This window comes from Aspergillus saccharolyticus, assembly GCF_003184585.1.
Source record: "Aspergillus saccharolyticus JOP 1030-1 unplaced genomic scaffold BP01scaffold_7, whole genome shotgun sequence".
Taxonomy (NCBI): Eukaryota; Fungi; Ascomycota; class Eurotiomycetes; order Eurotiales; family Aspergillaceae; genus Aspergillus; species Aspergillus saccharolyticus.
In genome coordinates this window covers 657,046-672,235 of record NW_020290617.1, presented here as the reverse complement: position 1 = coordinate 672,235, position 15,190 = coordinate 657,046, and the positions used below count along the sequence as shown (strand labels likewise).

Genomic DNA, 15,190 nt, shown 5'->3' with positions numbered 1-15,190 from the left:
GGAAGAGGCGCAGGAAGGAGACTCGGAAGTGGGTTTCTCCGCGATCCGGGGACGGAACCTCAACCCTTCGTGCATCCATCCCGATGCAGTTGTGCTGCTCATTGTGAAAGACGACCCGATAAGTCACCCCTCTTCCGCCTGCCATTGGGTCTGATACATACACGTCCCTCTGGGTTCCTTTCATTTCTTTTACTTCCTCGCATAAGTCACGATCAATATGAGGTCGACATTCCGGTTGCTGGCCAATGTCAAGCCGGCTCGTTACTTGGAGCCTTTCGCTCCCACCGGCCTGACCGGTCTCAACACTCACCCTAGTCCGCGTTCCACTTTGATCTTCCTCTACACATCGACCTTGAACAAGCTCAAGTCCTTCCCCGAGTCTTCCGTCTACCGCCAATCCACCGAGGCATTGACCCGCCAGCGTCTGCAGATCGTCGAATCCACGAAGCCGCCTGGATTCGAAGCTTGGTTGGAGCGCGTGAAGAAGACTGTGGGTGCCGAGCCCGAACGTTTCTCCAGTCTTCTGAGGGGCGACGGCACGTATGCAGCGGCTGAGCAACCCGATGGCAGTGACAATGCCCGTGGAGAGGAGTGGGACGGTGAGGCCATTGAAGCGACCACTGAGGGTCCCGCTCGTACGCCGGAAGAAGAAGCCCGCTTTGCACAGCTGATGGAGGAATCCGCCTCCCCTCGCAACAATGAATCGGACTTTCACGTCGAGGAGAAGAAGTGGGAGGCCGAGCCCGCCTTGACGGCAGAACAGTACGTCGATATTGTCCTCCCCAGAAGTATAATGTTCGGTGCTAGGTATTGATACTCTTGAACTCAGGATCTCTGAAATTGAGAAGCAAATCGGTGCTGGTCTTATTGAGGAGGTCATCCAGGTTGCTGAGGGTGAATTGAAGGTGGTGGATGAGCTGTACAAGTCGAAAGCGTAAGTCTACGTTGATCTGGTTAACTATTGGTATAGGTCACAATACTGATATGGTCACAGTTGGGAGGAACTTGAGGAGAAGCCTAGACCTGGCCAGTGGTCCTACTTCGAGCGCCCCGAGTAAGCTTTCGAGGAGCTGGTGTTCTCATAAATGACAGACTTGACTTAAGAATTCCCATTGTTTGTAATTATAAGTTTACGTGTGTCCAATCAAAATTTATCATAGTCCCACGATAATGTGTTGCCGAGCTCTCTGGCAAATGTGTTTTACTATGCTATTGAACGCTGATTGAGCCCCTTTTCTCGTACTACAGGTGCACGGTGATTCAAGCATCACATAACTGGTGTAGAGCATGCTATAGTACATATGATGATAGTATTGATCAGGAGAGAGGCGTGTCAATTCTAGATGCGCATATTGATTGATGTAGAACTGGGGACTGTACATCCCGGCCACGAGGGTAACGATCCAGAACCGGAGGCGGTGAGTTCCCCCTGTCGCTAGCCGATTCCAGATAGCTGGCGGGATTCCGTCTCCTTGTGGACACATCGCTGTCAGATACAAGCAATCTGCATTGACCTCGGAGGCCATTTGGGCTGAGGATTTTAATCTTTTCTTTGCGCCTCTTACCTATCTTTCCTTCGGGAGTTTCTGACGTTCCCGGGCTGGGCTGTTTGAGCGGCTCGTGGCCTGGTTTCCCCTCCTTCACACAGGCCGTCCTCCGACGCCGCACATCATCGCGAGCTTCTTTCCCCACACAAGATGAAGCTGGATGTCAAGGTACGGATTCTGACCCTCGAGAGGATGCGGAGTCTGCCTGAGGGTGGCTCTTATATTCTTGGTACCAGTGCTCATGCACAATGACCAGAATGCTGACTGTTGTGTTCTATTAGAGACAGCTGTTCGCCCGCTCCGAGCGGGTGAAGGGCATTGACTTCCACCCAACGGAGCCATGGGTGAGTATTCTAGCCATGAGTACCTCTGGACACGCGCTGATATCTCACAGATTCTTACCACACTATACAGCGGTACGCCGAGGAGTCGCAGCTCGACCAACGCCCTGAACGCGCTAATAGGAGTACACAGGTCACGTTTACATCTGGTCCTATGAAACTCAAGTACGCTGCCCTGCCGTCAATTTCCGCACGCGAAGGTCGCTGACGTTAGGTTGATCAGTCTATAATCAAAACCTTCGAGCTCACTGATGTTCCTGTAAGAGCCGGTCGGTTTATTGCCCGCAAGAACTGGATTGTTTGCGGTTCCGATGACTTCCAACTTCGCGTTTATAACTACAACACCTCCGAGAAGATTGCTTCGTTCGAGGCTCATCCGGATTACATTCGCTCAATCGCGGTGCACCCCACGCAACCCTTCGTTCTGACCGCGTCGGACGATATGACTATCAAGCTGTGGGACTGGGAGAAAGGCTGGAAGTGTGTTCAGGTCTACGAGGGTCACGGCCACTATGTGATGGGCCTTGCAATCAACCCTAAGGATACCAACACTTTTGCATCGGCGTGTTTGGACAGGACCGTTAAAATCTGGAGCCTTGGCTCGCCACATGCCAACTTTACCCTGGAGGCTCATGAAACCAAGGGTGTGAACCATGTTGATTATTACCCGCAGGCGGACAAACCATATCTTCTCACCACTTCCGATGACCGGACCGTCAAGGTCTGGGACTACACCACGAAAGCGCTCATTGCGACTCTGGAAGGCCACACAAGCAACGTTTCTTTCGCCTGTTACCATCCGGAACTACCTGTGATCATCTCTGGTTCTGAAGACGGAACTATCAAGATTTGGCATGCGAACACATACAGACTTGAGCAATCATTGAGCTATGGCCTTGAGAGAGCATGGTGTGTCTCCTACCAGCGCGGCCGGCAGGGAGTTGCGATTGGTTTTGATGATGGTGCCGTAGTAGTCAAGATGGGTCGGGAAGAGCCAGCTGTGTCCATGGACGGTTCTGGAAAGATTATCTGGGCTAGACACAATGAGGTTGTCTCTACTGTGATCAAGGGCGGTGATGCTAGTATTAAGGACGGTGCGCCACTTTCTCTGCCCACGAAAGAGTTGGGATCATGTGAAGTATACCCTCAGACCCTCTCACACTCCCCCAACGGACGGTTTGTCTCAGTCTGTGGTGATGGCGAGTACATCATCTATACTGCTCTTGCTTGGCGTAACAAGGCCTTTGGTCAAGCCTTGGACTTTGCCTGGGGTTCGAAGGACAACAGCAATGATTATGCCATTCGCGAGTCGACCACCAGTGTTAAGATCTTCAAGAACTTCAAGGAAGTCAGCGGCGGACTTGATGTAGGCTTCCAAGCTGAAGGCCTAACGGATGGTGTGTTGCTGGGTGTTAAGGGCCAGGGCGGAATTGGTATGTTCGACTGGGAGACTGGGAACTTGGTTCGCCGCATTGAAGTTGATCCCAAGGCTGTAAGCAATAGAAACCACGATTAGCCCGCCGGACTGTCGCTAACAGCTCATCTAGGTTTACTGGTCTGAGTCGGGAGAGCTGGTGACTCTTGCTTGTGAAGATTCCTTCTATGTCCTCCGATACTCCCGGGAAAATTACATCAATGGCTTGAATGCCGGTGAAGCCGACGAGGATGGTGTGGAGGCCGCTTTCGAGGTTGTGACCGATGTCAACGAGTCTGTCCGCACCGGCCAGTGGGTTGGAGATTGTTTCATCTACACGAACTCGACGAATCGTCTCAATTACTTGGTTGGCGACCAGACGTACACCATCTCCCATTTCGATCAGGGTATGTACGTCCTGGGCTACCTGCCCCGTGATGGTCGCGTCTACCTTGCCGACAAGGATGTCAATGTCGTGTCATTCGGCCTGTCTCTCAGCATGGTCGAGTACCAGACTGTGGTGTTGCGCGGCGATTTGGAAACGGCCGCGGAGCTGCTCCAGGACGTTCCCCAAGATCAGATGAACAAAGTGGCTCGTTTCCTGGAAGGCCAAGGGTACAAGGAAATGGCACTCGAAGTCGCAACCGACCCAGAGCATCGTTTCGAACTGGCCCTTGCCCTCAACAATCTCGAGATCGCCCTCGAGATTGCCCGCGAAGCCAACATCGAGCACAAGTGGAAGACGGTGGGTGACGCCGCTCTCGCTGACTGGAACCTTGCGCTGGCTCAGGAGTGCTTCACCAATGCCAAGGACGTCGGCTCCCTTCTCCTTCTGCACACCGCCAGCGGCAACAAGGACGGTCTCCGGCAGCTGGCCGCCCAAGCTTCGGAAGCCGGGCTGCACAATGTTGCCTTCTCCACTTTCTGGTCCCTCGGCGACGTCGATGGCTGCATCGACCTCCTGGTGCGGACGAACCGTCTAGCCGAAACCGTCCTTTTCGCCCAGACCTACAAGCCCTCGAGAGCCCCCGAACTCGTCGCCCAATGGAAGACCTCCCTCGAGTCTAATGGAAAGACCAAGATCGCCCGCCTCATCGGTATCCCTCCGGGCACGCCCGACGCCGCCGCAGATGATGACCTCTTTCCCGAGTGGGATGAGTACATCCGCCTCGAATCCGAGGGCGGCGCCGCTGCCGTCCCCGAACCCCCATCCTCGGAGTCCTTGATTGACGTTCACGGAGACGATGAGACCGCAGACAACGGTGCCCCCGAGGTACAACCTGAGGCGGCTGCAGAAGCTACCGCAGAGGACGAAGCCAAGGAGGAGGAGGAGGAGGAGGAGGAGGAGGATGAGGAGGATGAGGAGGAGAAATCCGAGTAAACTACTTACTTCCCTGCCATCAGCTTTTCAGATAAAACCCACTTGTTCTGTTTTTTTTTTTTTTTTCCCCTTTAAATCCCTTTCCATGGCATGATATGTGTATGTGTCGTGTGCTTGTATCTAAATCCGATGGTGAGGGAAATGTGACTGACGTAAGAGACCGACGCGGTGATGCTTTCCTTCCTCCTTCCTTCTGACTCGCTTCACTTCCCTCTGCTCCATTATACCTACCCAGTACTTATTGTTATCCTCCCGCGTTGCATTTCCCGTTTTTATTGTGCATCATGTCCTTGCACACATTGCAATCTGCCTTGCGTGGGGATAATTTCCGGCCCCACCCAAAAACCTCTCCTTCTATTGCTTTCTCTCCAGCCAATTCCCGTTCACCCTCTTCTCCTTTACATAGCTTCTTCCTTTCGCCTAATTCTTTATGCAAAAGTCCTATGTACATCACTGCTCTTGATCTCGATTGACACTCCATTATGTGTGGAGTGTATATAGCATACCCCTACATTTTGAGAAGATGCTCTCGTCCTGTTTGTACCCTCGCAATCCAGACAACGATCTTTTTTTCAGTATAAGCCATTTTCGACCGACACCGCCAGATAAACCTACCCCGAATCTACATGATTTACCGGATGTCCACGGACCATTACTGTGCGTTGGAGGATAGATTTCAAGCAACCGTTATGCAAGAAGAAAAATCAACTGATGTCTATGAACCGGTCACATCATGAGCTAACAGAGCAGGGGAATATCATCCTCCATGACTCTTTCATTCTTGAGTTCCTACATTTCCAAACAAACAAACCGAAAGGCAACAGTAGGAAAGGTATCGAGCTGAAGCGAAAATGGAAACAAGAGGTCTAAGTCGAGACCGCTAACACGGAGACTCATGCAAAATTTGACCTTTCGTGGGCAGGGTGAGTTCAGAAGGTCTCAGATGGGCGCCAGTCCCTCCTGATGTGACAGAAGAGAAGCCCTAGCAAAGGTCCGATTGGTCCAGACCAACAGACCAAAGTCAAAAGCGCCAAAGTGTATAGGGACCGAAACCCAACAAGGTCAACGAGTGCTTGTTCCGACCCACTATGTTGGTGAGCACGCGAGATGAGCGGCGTGTTGCTGCTCTCGCCGCTTCAGTCTCCCTGGCGAAAAGGGACTGGGCTGTAAGACACATCTGGTCTGGATCCAAACGGGACTTGCGTGAACAGATTCTGCAGCGACGAAGAAAGGGGAAAGACAGGAAATGAGAAATGGACCAAAGGGACCTGCCTCGATTGTATTGGATGCAAAACCCATTTAGGTTGGAAAGGAACACACACAAAGCGCTCAGCTAAGATCACTGCCATGGAAGAGGAAAGCAAAACTCTCGACAAAAAGCCCCATGTACTCCCTGTGCAAGTGGAGGAGATAGAAAGACAGCGAAGATGATGAGAGAAAGCCGAGCTACATCGCAAGGCATGATATGCCGATGAAAAGAGAACAAGACGAAGAGATTGTTTCAAACAGTTTCTTCGCCAGATTTTGTTGTCACATTGTGTTTTTCTTACGCCCACCAAACAGACCTTGTTTGGTGGTAGCAGGCAGGGATCTTCTTACTCGGTAATGCTTCCGAAAGAGGGATCCTTGACACTGCCACCAGCATCGCCAAGACCAGCAACCGGACGATTGTAAGACCAACCTTCAAACTGCTGCTGCATTGTCTGCGACAAAACAGGGCCATCGACGTAAGAATCCTGTGGGGCTTCCGACGTAAATTCGCGGTCGAAGTTGGTGGTGTCGCGAGCACCCAACTGCACCAATCAGCGTATGACGATACAAAGGGGGTTAAGGAAATCACATACCACATTGGGCCGGAAGCTTGGCTCATACTTCCTCTGGAGCAGCTTGCGCCAGTCGATGTTTGCGAAGAAGTGGTGTGACTTGATCTCCGCAGCACCATTTGCACCTAGTCGACGCTGAGGATCACGGTCGAGCAGGCGCGTCAGGAGATCTCGAGCAGCGGGAGGGACAATGTCGGTGCTAGGGAAAGTCAAAGGCTCCTGCAAGATCTTGCGATACATATCATTCGTGTTCTCGTCGTAGAACGGGGGGAGACCCGTCAACATCTCATAGAGAAGAACACCCAATGTCCACCAGTCGACAGTTTTAGTGTATCCGTTGCCAAGTAGAAGCTCCGGGGCAAGGTATTCGGGCGTACCACAGAACGCTGTTGCAAGACAGGTCAGCCAAATTGAAAATGATATGCATTGCGGGAAGGAGCCTTACTGTTCGTCCGATCTTCGTCCTTCATGTCCAACTTGCACAAACCAAAGTCGCACAGCGCGATATGGCCAGTGTAATCGAGAAGGATGTTCTCGGGCTTGAGGTCACGGTAGATGACCTTAAATCCATGCAAGCATTCCAGAGCACAGAGAAGTTCAGCCGTGTAGAACCGAGCACGGTTGATGTCAAAGCGCTGTTCCCGCTGGAGATGGTGAAACAGCTCACCTCCATTGACAAAGGCTAGAACAAAGTACAACTTTTCCGGTGACTGGAAAGAAAACTTCAAAGGAACAATGAAAGGATTGTTGATCTGAGCGAGAACTGATCTTTCCGCAAGGGTGTGTGTCACCTCTGACCGGGAGATGATGTGAGCTTTGCGGATGGTTTTGAGGGCATAGATTCGACCGGTATCCTTCTTCATGACCTGCATGACCTTACCGAAACTACCCTTACCGACGACCTTCAAGAGTTCAAAGTCCTCTAGCTTCATGCTGCGGTGTTTGTTCTCGACGAAAGAGACACCAACCTTGATCGACCCGGTGCCGAACTGGAGATCTAACCATTCTGCCCCGAGTTGACCAAGCTGACGTTCTTGCGGCTGCTTATTATCCTTTTTGCTCTTTGGGTCCTCCGCATGAGGCAAAGCCTCTTCAAACCGAGGGTGAACTTTGACGGCACCGAGGAAAATATCCTCACTGCGACCGGCGCCTGGGCGAGCGGCAGGATTGCGGAGATACAGCTGAACATTCAGTTCCGTTTTGCGCGAGACATCGAACTTGTAAGCGGTGTTGTCGCCCGCCCAAAGGGGGTTTTCCGGCGATCCAGACACGGCATCGACGAAGACTTGGTTCTTCTCGAAATCAAGAAGGGCGTAAGGAAGGTACTTGGTGGAGTAGCGACCATGGATGGTGGGGGCAGCGTTTATGCCTCCGCTTGTCGACTGCGGACGTGCGCTTTGTACGAAGGAGCCGGCTTGGCCATGGGCAGAATGGGAGGATGATGAACTGGGACGCATGCCATAGGCATTGTTGCTCTGGAAATGGGAGTTGAAAATTTGTTGATAATGAGGCGAAAGAGCGAAGCCTCGACCTTCATGAAGAGTGACAATCAAGATACCGGGCTTGACAGGGGCCACGGGCGGGGAGACCAACGATTCCGAGGCATCTACAGCGGGAGATTATGTTAGGACGGTCGGCGGTGGGGAAAGGGGGAGGCAAAAAAAGCGGGCAAAAGCAAACAACATACTGATCCCGTTCGAGTTGGAGGGTGAGATAGAAGGTGTTTGCGAGGCCACAGGCGTTTCTTCGCCAGAATCACCCTTGATGGTGGATGTGGAGGAGGACCGCCCAAAGGTTTGGGTCAAAGGAGCGAGGTGGGTTTCCTTTAGTTCTGTTGGTCAAGGACAGATGAGAAAGCGTCCGGTTAGCCTATGCAGGATCAAGAATCGGGACACGATCGGACTTGAAAGGGGGAGATTGCATACTTCTAGTGATTTTCCACGACATTGCGGCGAATTTGACGAGAGGTGGTGAGGGGGAGAAATCAGGAGGGGAGACGGGGAGGAGAAGAGGAAAATCGATCTGTCCAGAGACAGATGTTTATAACCGGGGAAAGAACAAGAGAAGGATGAGAATAAGGAGGGAGAGGCCAGAAGGAGTCTGGTGGAAGAGGTCTAGGAATAGCAGAGGACGAGCGAGAAGCAGACCAGTCAAGTGCAGTTGATAGAATGCAGAACCGCCACAGCCACAGCGGTCAGCAACAAGAGAGGGAGGAGGAGGGGGAGAAGTGGGAGTAAGAGTGGAAAGAGGGGAGGGGGGGGGGGGGGAGGAAAGAGGAGGAGAAGGGAAGATTGAACGATAACACCGGACAGCGATACAAAACTCTCTCCAATGTACAGTTACAATAAATCTGCCTCCGACACGACAAAGAAAAGTCGAATAATTTGTAGTTTTAGAGAAAGACTTTGGACGATAAAGAACCGAAAGAGTGAGAAGGAACGGAAAATGGAGAGGGAGAGAGACGCAGGGCAGTGGTGAAAGGAGGGGGTGGGAGTCAAGTTGAACCAACAGGGACAGACCGGGAGCGATGGAGGCCTCAGGGCTGAACTGAATGTGGAAGAAGTGGAGGAGGGGAAAAGAAATGATTGGGTCAGGAACACATCGCTGCCGTGACACCTGAGGCATATATTCTCCTGGAACAAATCCGCGGCGGTGCAACTAGTCCTCAATAGGAAACGATAGTACACTCGCCCCAGTAGCTCAGCCACTTTCCCCATCCGCTCAGCATCCCAGATTGGAACGGGGAACGACTGCCGACCTCAAGTCAGCTCAACACTTATCATCTATTCAAGTATAACCAAAATCATCCTTGTTCTCTGCGCTACTTGATCGCCTGTCCAGAAACGCTCCTATCCCTTCAATCATACCCAACTTTTCGCATAATCTGACGGGACTTCTTTTTTCCCCCTCCCCGTGGTTTCCCCGGCACTTCCTTACTCATTCCTACCCGGTAACTTAGCGGAGACCTTCAGACACATCCCTTGAGCGGTCTCGACCACTGTTCGGTCTCTTATCGGCTTCCCCCCAAAGCCTTAAAGCCTTCCACTCGCGCCAAGCTTTCTTCTTCAGAATACATAGCCCTCGGCCTTGACTGGAGGGCGCGTCGGGGTGGTCGCAACGGACACGGGAACACTGGAGGATGAGAGGGCACCGCAACCGATGGGTGTAATACGGAAGAAGACCGCCTCGCGCGGCACCGAAGCAGGCACCAAATACCACTGCGATATCTGCTCGGTTGATGTGACTTCGACGGTATGTACTCTCTGCTTGTCTCCTTATTAAATGTCTAACCTCTTCCGCGCCTTCAGGTTCGCGTATCCTGTGCCCATCCCTCCTGCCACGAATACGATCTTTGCGTCCCTTGTTTTGCGGCCGGAGAAAAGTCTAAGAACCATGATCCGTCTACACATCCCTTCCAGGTTATCGAGCAGAACTCCGTGCCTATTTTCCAAGAAGACTGGGGTGCTGATGAGGAGCTCTTGTTACTGGAAGGCGCGGACATCTACGGGCTGGGGTCGTGGGCCGACATCGCAGATCATATTGGCGGATATCGTACCAAGGAGGAGGTACGGGATCACTACATCAGCACATACATTGACAGCCCCAACTTCCCTCTCCCGGAACGCGCCGATCCAGAAGACACGCGCCTGTCAGATTCCATCTCCAAAGAAGAGTTTCAATCGCGAAAGAAGCGCCGCATTGAGGAGCGCAAAGAGGCCGCCAAGGCGGCCCCTCCCACCACCCCCAAGCAGAAGCCTACGGCTAGTGTTCCGGCGTGTCACGAAGTACAGGGTTACATGCCGGGTCGGCTGGAGTTTGAGACCGAGTTCATGAACGATGCAGAAGAGGCCGTGCAGCATATGACCTTCGAGCCCGGTGCGGGCGAGATTGCGAATGGCGAGATGGATGCGGAGATGGAGCTGAAGATGACGGTGGTGGACATTTACAACTCGCGCTTGACGGCGCGCACGGAGCGCAAGAAGGTGCTTTTTGAGCATAACCTGCTCGAATACCGAAAGAACACGGCGCTGGAAAAGAAGCGCACGAAAGAAGAACGGGATCTGCTGAATAAGGCCAAACCGTTCGCCCGCATGATGAACCACGACGATTTCGAAGAATTCAACAAGGGACTGGAGTACGAGCACAACCTGCGCCTGGCTATCGCACAGCTGCAGGAATGGCGGCAGATGGGCATTGGCGACTTGAAGGGCGGCGAGAAGTATGAGCAAGAAAAGCAGCAGCGCGCTCAGCGAATGATGCCGCAGGGCTCATTTGACCGGTTCGCGAGCACACGGCCGAAGCAGCAACAGCAGCCCGAACAGCCGTCGGCGGCTAGTCAGTTGACCACGCCGGAGCTCCCGCTCCGACTTCAGAAGACGCCGGGGGCTTCCAAGGCCCCCGAGCCTCCTAGCCAGCCTCCAATGAACGACTTTGACCGAATGTTTGCCACCAACGGGGACGGGGTCAGCACGCCCACGCCGCTGGCGAAGACCAAGTTTATTGTGCAGCCGCTGAATGGAGTGATACCATGGAAGCTGGAGAACGAAGCGGCTCCAGATTTGCATCTCCTGACGAAGGAGGAGGTCGAGGTGTGCAATGTGCTTCATATTCAGCCCAAGCCGTACCTAGTGATAAAGGAAACGCTGCTGAAGGAGTCGATGAAGCAGGGGGGAAGTCTGAAGAAGAAGGATGCGCGAACGATCTGCAAGGTACGTTGTGCACTTTTGAGTTGGTTTCTGGGTGAAGACTGACATTTCGCAGATTGACAGCGCCAAGACCAGTCGGATCTATGACTTTATGGTGCACAGTGGCTGGATTAACAAGGGGTGACTGCCTGTATGAAATACCCCGGGTATGTTTTATTGGAGTTGCGAGGCGTTGGGCGGGGTGGACTGTGTAGTTCTGATGCTGTGCCTCCAATTTATTGACGACACGAATGATGCATAGCTTGATCCGATAGTAATGTAGAGATGTGGTGATTAAACAAGTCTATTGGCTGCTGGGCGACGGACTCGAGTTTTACAAGAGAGCCTACTGAGTAGCTTACTACAAAAGTGAGGTAGAGAGAGGAGCGAACCTCGGCACCGAGCACCACCGCCCTCTTCTCCACCTCCGTCTCCGCATCATAACTATCTTCCTGAGCATTCCCCATAAATACCACGTAGTAGTACAGACGGACAGCAATCTAGAACAACCATTGAACTAGCTAGCAAGCACGTCAACTCCCAGAAATCAACCTCGTCTCCAACGACAAACCAAAACTCCTCCAAAATGACCTCCGACCGACCCCCAACCGCCAAACACGCCTCCCTCTCCTTCCCCCTCCCGCACATCCTCCTTGTCACCCTCAACCGGCCCCGCGAGCTCAACTGCATCAACTCCCAGGGCCACGCCGAACTCGACGCCATATGGCGCTGGATGGACGAGAATCCCGCGTTGCGAGTCGGCGTTTTGACCGGAGCAGGGAAGGCGTTCTGTGCTGGTGCTGATCTAAAAGGTGAGGCTAAACTACACCTACACCTATGCCTACGCCTACAATGGAACGGGGGATTTACACCTACACCTACACCATTCCTTTTAGAAAGCGCAAACTAACCCCCTAAAAAGAATGGCTCTCCACCACCACCACCACCACCACCAATACCACCCCCCAAACTCATAAACCTAAAGACACCCCAACAACCCCACCCACGGGCTTCGGAGGCCTCTCGCGCCGCACGGGCAAGAAACCCATCATCCTGGCCGTCAATGGCCTATGCCTCGGAGGCGGCAGCGAGATGGCTGTCAACGCAGACCTGGTGATCGCGTCGGAGCGGGCATATTTCGGGTTCCCTGAGGTAGCGCGCGGGGTGGTGGCGTGGGCGGGGGCGCTGCCGCGGCTGGTGCGGACGGTGGGGCGGCAGCGGGCGCTGGAGATGGTATTGACGGGGCGGAAGGTCAGCGCGGCTGAGGCGCTGCGGTGGGGTCTGGTGAATGAGGTGGTGCCCATGGATGCCGAGGGGGAGCCGGAGCGGGATGTGGTGCACCGCGCGCTGGAGGTCGCTGGACGCATTGCGGCCAATAGTCCCGATGCAGTGATGGTCAGTCGTGCCGGAGTGAATCTCGGCTGGGAGGGGACCGGGGCCGACGAGGCGACGGTCAAGCTGATGGAGGATTGGATGGACAAGCTGAATGCGGGCGAGAATATCAAGGAGGGTTTGAGGGCATTTGTGGAAAAGCGACATCCCAAGTGGTTGGACAGTAAGTTGTAGTTACTAGTTTCACTGGGCCTACAGACTACGCATGAACACCAAATTTATAACTCATTCATGGCATTTGGTATATGAAATGCTGAGTGCCTCGTAAATACATGAGGGGCTTTGAAAGACAGAAAAATGAAACCTATGCTGGTATCCCATGCTCCATTCGCGCCGACCATTTGTTCACCGTATCCCGTATGGCTCTTCGCCGTCCCGCGGCTTAACCAGTTGTACATGCTTCCGGATTCCCGATCCGTGATCAACTCGGAATGTGCTGAACTCGCAATGATCTTCGTGAACATCGTAAAACATAAAAAAAGTACCTCTTATCCGGCGAGGCAACCGTCCGGGATTCAAGCCTTCAATTCTTGATGCCCTGCACCTTGCGCACCCGCTCCAGCACCGCAGGGTACAGAGGGTGACTCTCGTCCAGGCTGGTCAGGTGGCTAGTAGCCGACTCAGGGGACTGTTCCTTGAGGATCTGTGCAAGCTCGGCACTCTCCTGGTCACCAGGCACGTTCTGGAAGCGCAGAGCCATCTCGACTGCATCCATCAGGGCATCGTACTTCTGCCCGCGCTCAGCGAGCTGGGCTGCCGGGCCGATGAAACGTTCCTTGCGAGAGAGCTTGCGCAGAGGAGCGCGTCCCACACGATCAACGTTGTCCTCCAAGTAGGGGTTGGAGATACGAGTGATGATCTTGTTGACGTACTCCTGCTGCTCTTCGTCCGAGATCTCGTGCTTATCTGTGATGAGCGAGGCAGTCTCGTCAAGAACCTTGTGCACCATCGCCTTGATCTCCGGGTCAGCCAATGCCTCCGCAATCATGCGCTTGCCGCGGAGGTGACCAAAGTAAGCTGTGGTGGCATGGCCAGTATTGACGGTGAAGAGCTTGCGTTCGATGTAGGGCTCGAGGTGGTCGACCCAGTGGATGGCAGGGATATCTGGGTGGCCAACGTCGCCAAAAGGAGTCTTCTCGACAACCCATTCATAAAACTTCTCGATGCGGACGTCGAGACCGGCGTTGGGAGACTGGTTGGGGACAATGCGGTCAATGGCCGAGTTGGCGAATTGAGCACGGTTGTACAAGGTCTCAACACGATCTTCAGCGGTATGCTGCTTGATGAAGCCATGGAGTGTGTCGGTAGCACCGATGGCGTTCTCGCAAGCAATGATAGCCACGGGCTTCTCCATGGTGCGGGCATCAATACCCTTGGCAATCACCGGGGCAATGAACTTGAGGATGTTGGGGCCGACGGCACAGGTGACGACATCGGCAGTGGCGATCTCTTGAATAACATCGCTCTCGTGGGTCTTGGAGTTGATGGCGCGGAAGTTGGTGATGGTCTTGGTTTTCTCACCCTCGTCGCTAACTTCAGTGACTTCGTATGACTCTGCGTTCTGGAGAGCATTGACGGTGTTGTCGACCACATCAACGAACACGACCTCATAGCCAGCCTCGTGGAGGAATTCGGCCACAAAGCCACGACCGATGTTACCACCGCCGAACTGAATAGCCTTTTTACCCATGATGAATTGTTGTGATGAGAGGTAGTGAAGAAAGGATGAGTGGGGTGGGGCAGTATAGTAGTAATTGGCTGGATGTCTTATCTATTCTAGAGATGAAGTAGAACGAGACAAGTGGGGATGGAGGGAATGAAGGAGGAGAGGGAGAGATGAGATTGATTGATGTGAAAGAGATTGTAGAAGAGTGAGGTTGATGATGAATGAAAAAGGAATAGAACGAGGATGGAGGGGGGATAGAGGGACTAATATATGAAGCTGCAAAGGAGGGAGGAGCTGCCGGAAGAGGGGTAAGAGGGCAAGAGGGCAAAGAAGGGAGGGGAAGAAAGAGGGGCGCAGCAACACACAGAAGCATTCACAGTCAAACTGACTGCGTACTTACTTCATGGTTGGATTGTAGGTAGGCCGGCAGGCAGGCACGATAGAAACATGAGGAACGTGCGGGACATGGGAATGACAGCCGATTGCATACTTCATTGGTTGGTGGAGCAGACAATGACCTCAACTTTCCACCTCAAACAAGACTCACCAATCCGAAGATGACGTGAGGGAACCCCCTCTCATCTCAGAACATCACCGGCAAGAACCGTGCGGTGGATCCAAACAGGATATTCTAACAAGATGCCAATCAATATGATTGCATTGCATTGTGGATAGACCCTACTGACTGCACCTATCCTTCTGACTCTGTCTGGTGGTTGCTAAGTTCCGGACAGTTGTAGTTACTCCGTAGTAACACCCCCAATCAGCCACGGCCGGTCTCCCGATCTCTCCCGGCCAGTATTTGCGGTTGATATCGACTACGACTGGTTTCTACTACCCTCCCCTAGCGTCTCTGGCCTATCCTATCCTGGCCTATATTGCCCTGGTCATTCTGCACTTCCCCGGGTTTTGCGGAGTACTTCGGCCCGGATAGGAATGCC

At 53.2% G+C, this 15,190-nt stretch overlaps 6 protein-coding genes across 6 annotated transcripts; 4 read left to right on the top strand and 2 right to left on the bottom strand.

Annotated features, from left to right (window-relative positions):
- Positions 1 to 103: 103 nt before the first annotated feature.
- Positions 104 to 1,169, top strand: BP01DRAFT_314790 (complex I NDUFA5 subunit family protein). Its single transcript, XM_025572545.1, has 3 exons — positions 104 to 762; positions 830 to 934; positions 995 to 1,169. Exons 1-3 carry the CDS (start codon positions 218 to 220, stop codon positions 1,056 to 1,058), a joined length of 714 nt encoding a protein of 237 aa, XP_025433523.1. The 5' UTR covers positions 104 to 217; the 3' UTR covers positions 1,059 to 1,169.
- A 347-nt stretch (positions 1,170 to 1,516) lies between these two features.
- BP01DRAFT_336216 (coatomer subunit beta') lies at positions 1,517 to 4,683 on the top strand (the record flags this gene model as incomplete). Its single annotated transcript, XM_025573231.1, has 6 exons — positions 1,517 to 1,715; positions 1,829 to 1,891; positions 1,942 to 1,963; positions 2,022 to 2,053; positions 2,112 to 3,380; positions 3,436 to 4,683. The coding sequence occupies exons 1-6, from the start codon at positions 1,698 to 1,700 to the stop codon at positions 4,681 to 4,683; spliced, it is 2,652 nt and encodes an 883-aa protein (XP_025433522.1). The 5' UTR covers positions 1,517 to 1,697.
- Positions 4,684 to 6,130: 1,447 nt separating this feature from the next.
- Positions 6,131 to 8,649, bottom strand: BP01DRAFT_218229 (serine/threonine-protein kinase). Its single transcript, XM_025571125.1, has 5 exons — positions 8,432 to 8,649; positions 8,194 to 8,337; positions 6,952 to 8,112; positions 6,528 to 6,892; positions 6,131 to 6,476 (listed from the first exon to the last, which is right to left on the bottom strand). The coding sequence occupies exons 1-5, from the start codon at positions 8,451 to 8,453 to the stop codon at positions 6,279 to 6,281; spliced, it is 1,890 nt and encodes a 629-aa protein (XP_025433521.1). The 5' UTR covers positions 8,454 to 8,649; the 3' UTR covers positions 6,131 to 6,278.
- A 616-nt stretch (positions 8,650 to 9,265) lies between these two features.
- Positions 9,266 to 11,598, top strand: adaB (chromatin-binding transcription regulator ADA2). The gene is made up of 3 exons (XM_025574510.1): positions 9,266 to 9,758; positions 9,815 to 11,215; positions 11,268 to 11,598. The coding sequence occupies exons 1-3, from the start codon at positions 9,666 to 9,668 to the stop codon at positions 11,334 to 11,336; spliced, it is 1,563 nt and encodes a 520-aa protein (XP_025433520.1). The 5' UTR covers positions 9,266 to 9,665; the 3' UTR covers positions 11,337 to 11,598.
- A 179-nt stretch (positions 11,599 to 11,777) lies between these two features.
- On the top strand, positions 11,778 to 12,757 carry BP01DRAFT_336206 (enoyl-CoA hydratase/isomerase family protein; the record flags this gene model as incomplete). Its single annotated transcript, XM_025573230.1, has 2 exons — positions 11,778 to 12,003; positions 12,114 to 12,757. 2 exons carry the CDS (start codon positions 11,778 to 11,780, stop codon positions 12,755 to 12,757), a joined length of 870 nt encoding a protein of 289 aa, XP_025433519.1.
- A 349-nt stretch (positions 12,758 to 13,106) lies between these two features.
- BP01DRAFT_291282 (mannitol-1-phosphate 5-dehydrogenase) lies at positions 13,107 to 14,273 on the bottom strand (the record flags this gene model as incomplete). Its single annotated transcript, XM_025571643.1, has 1 exon — positions 13,107 to 14,273. One exon carries the CDS (start codon positions 14,271 to 14,273, stop codon positions 13,107 to 13,109), a length of 1,167 nt encoding a protein of 388 aa, XP_025433518.1.
- Positions 14,274 to 15,190: the final 917 nt, after the last annotated feature.

What these genes read in the sequence shown, in the direction of transcription:
- BP01DRAFT_314790 (XM_025572545.1), top strand. Translation starts at nt 218, where the DNA reads ATGAGGTCGACATTCCGGTTGCTGGCCAATGTCAAGCCGGCTCGTTAC. An exon ending in CCCGCCTTGACGGCAGAACA is followed by an intron (nt 763 to 829) that starts GTACGTCGATAT and finishes TCTTGAACTCAG; the next exon opens with GATCTCTGAAATTGAGAAGC. An exon ending in GAGCTGTACAAGTCGAAAGC is followed by an intron (nt 935 to 994) that starts GTAAGTCTACGT and finishes ATATGGTCACAG; the next exon opens with TTGGGAGGAACTTGAGGAGA.
- BP01DRAFT_218229 (XM_025571125.1), bottom strand. Translation starts at nt 8,453, where the DNA reads ATGTCGTGGAAAATCACTAGAA. An exon ending in GGACGAAGATCGGACGAACA is followed by an intron (nt 6,893 to 6,951) that starts GTAAGGCTCCTT and finishes GTCTTGCAACAG; the next exon opens with CGTTCTGTGGTACGCCCGAA. An exon ending in CAAGCTTCCGGCCCAATGTG is followed by an intron (nt 6,477 to 6,527) that starts GTATGTGATTTC and finishes TGATTGGTGCAG; the next exon opens with TTGGGTGCTCGCGACACCAC.
- adaB (XM_025574510.1), top strand. Translation starts at nt 9,666, where the DNA reads ATGGGTGTAATACGGAAGAAGACCGCCTCGCGCGGCACCGAAGCAGGC. An exon ending in CGGTTGATGTGACTTCGACG is followed by an intron (nt 9,759 to 9,814) that starts GTATGTACTCTC and finishes CCGCGCCTTCAG; the next exon opens with GTTCGCGTATCCTGTGCCCA. An exon ending in ATGCGCGAACGATCTGCAAG is followed by an intron (nt 11,216 to 11,267) that starts GTACGTTGTGCA and finishes GACATTTCGCAG; the next exon opens with ATTGACAGCGCCAAGACCAG.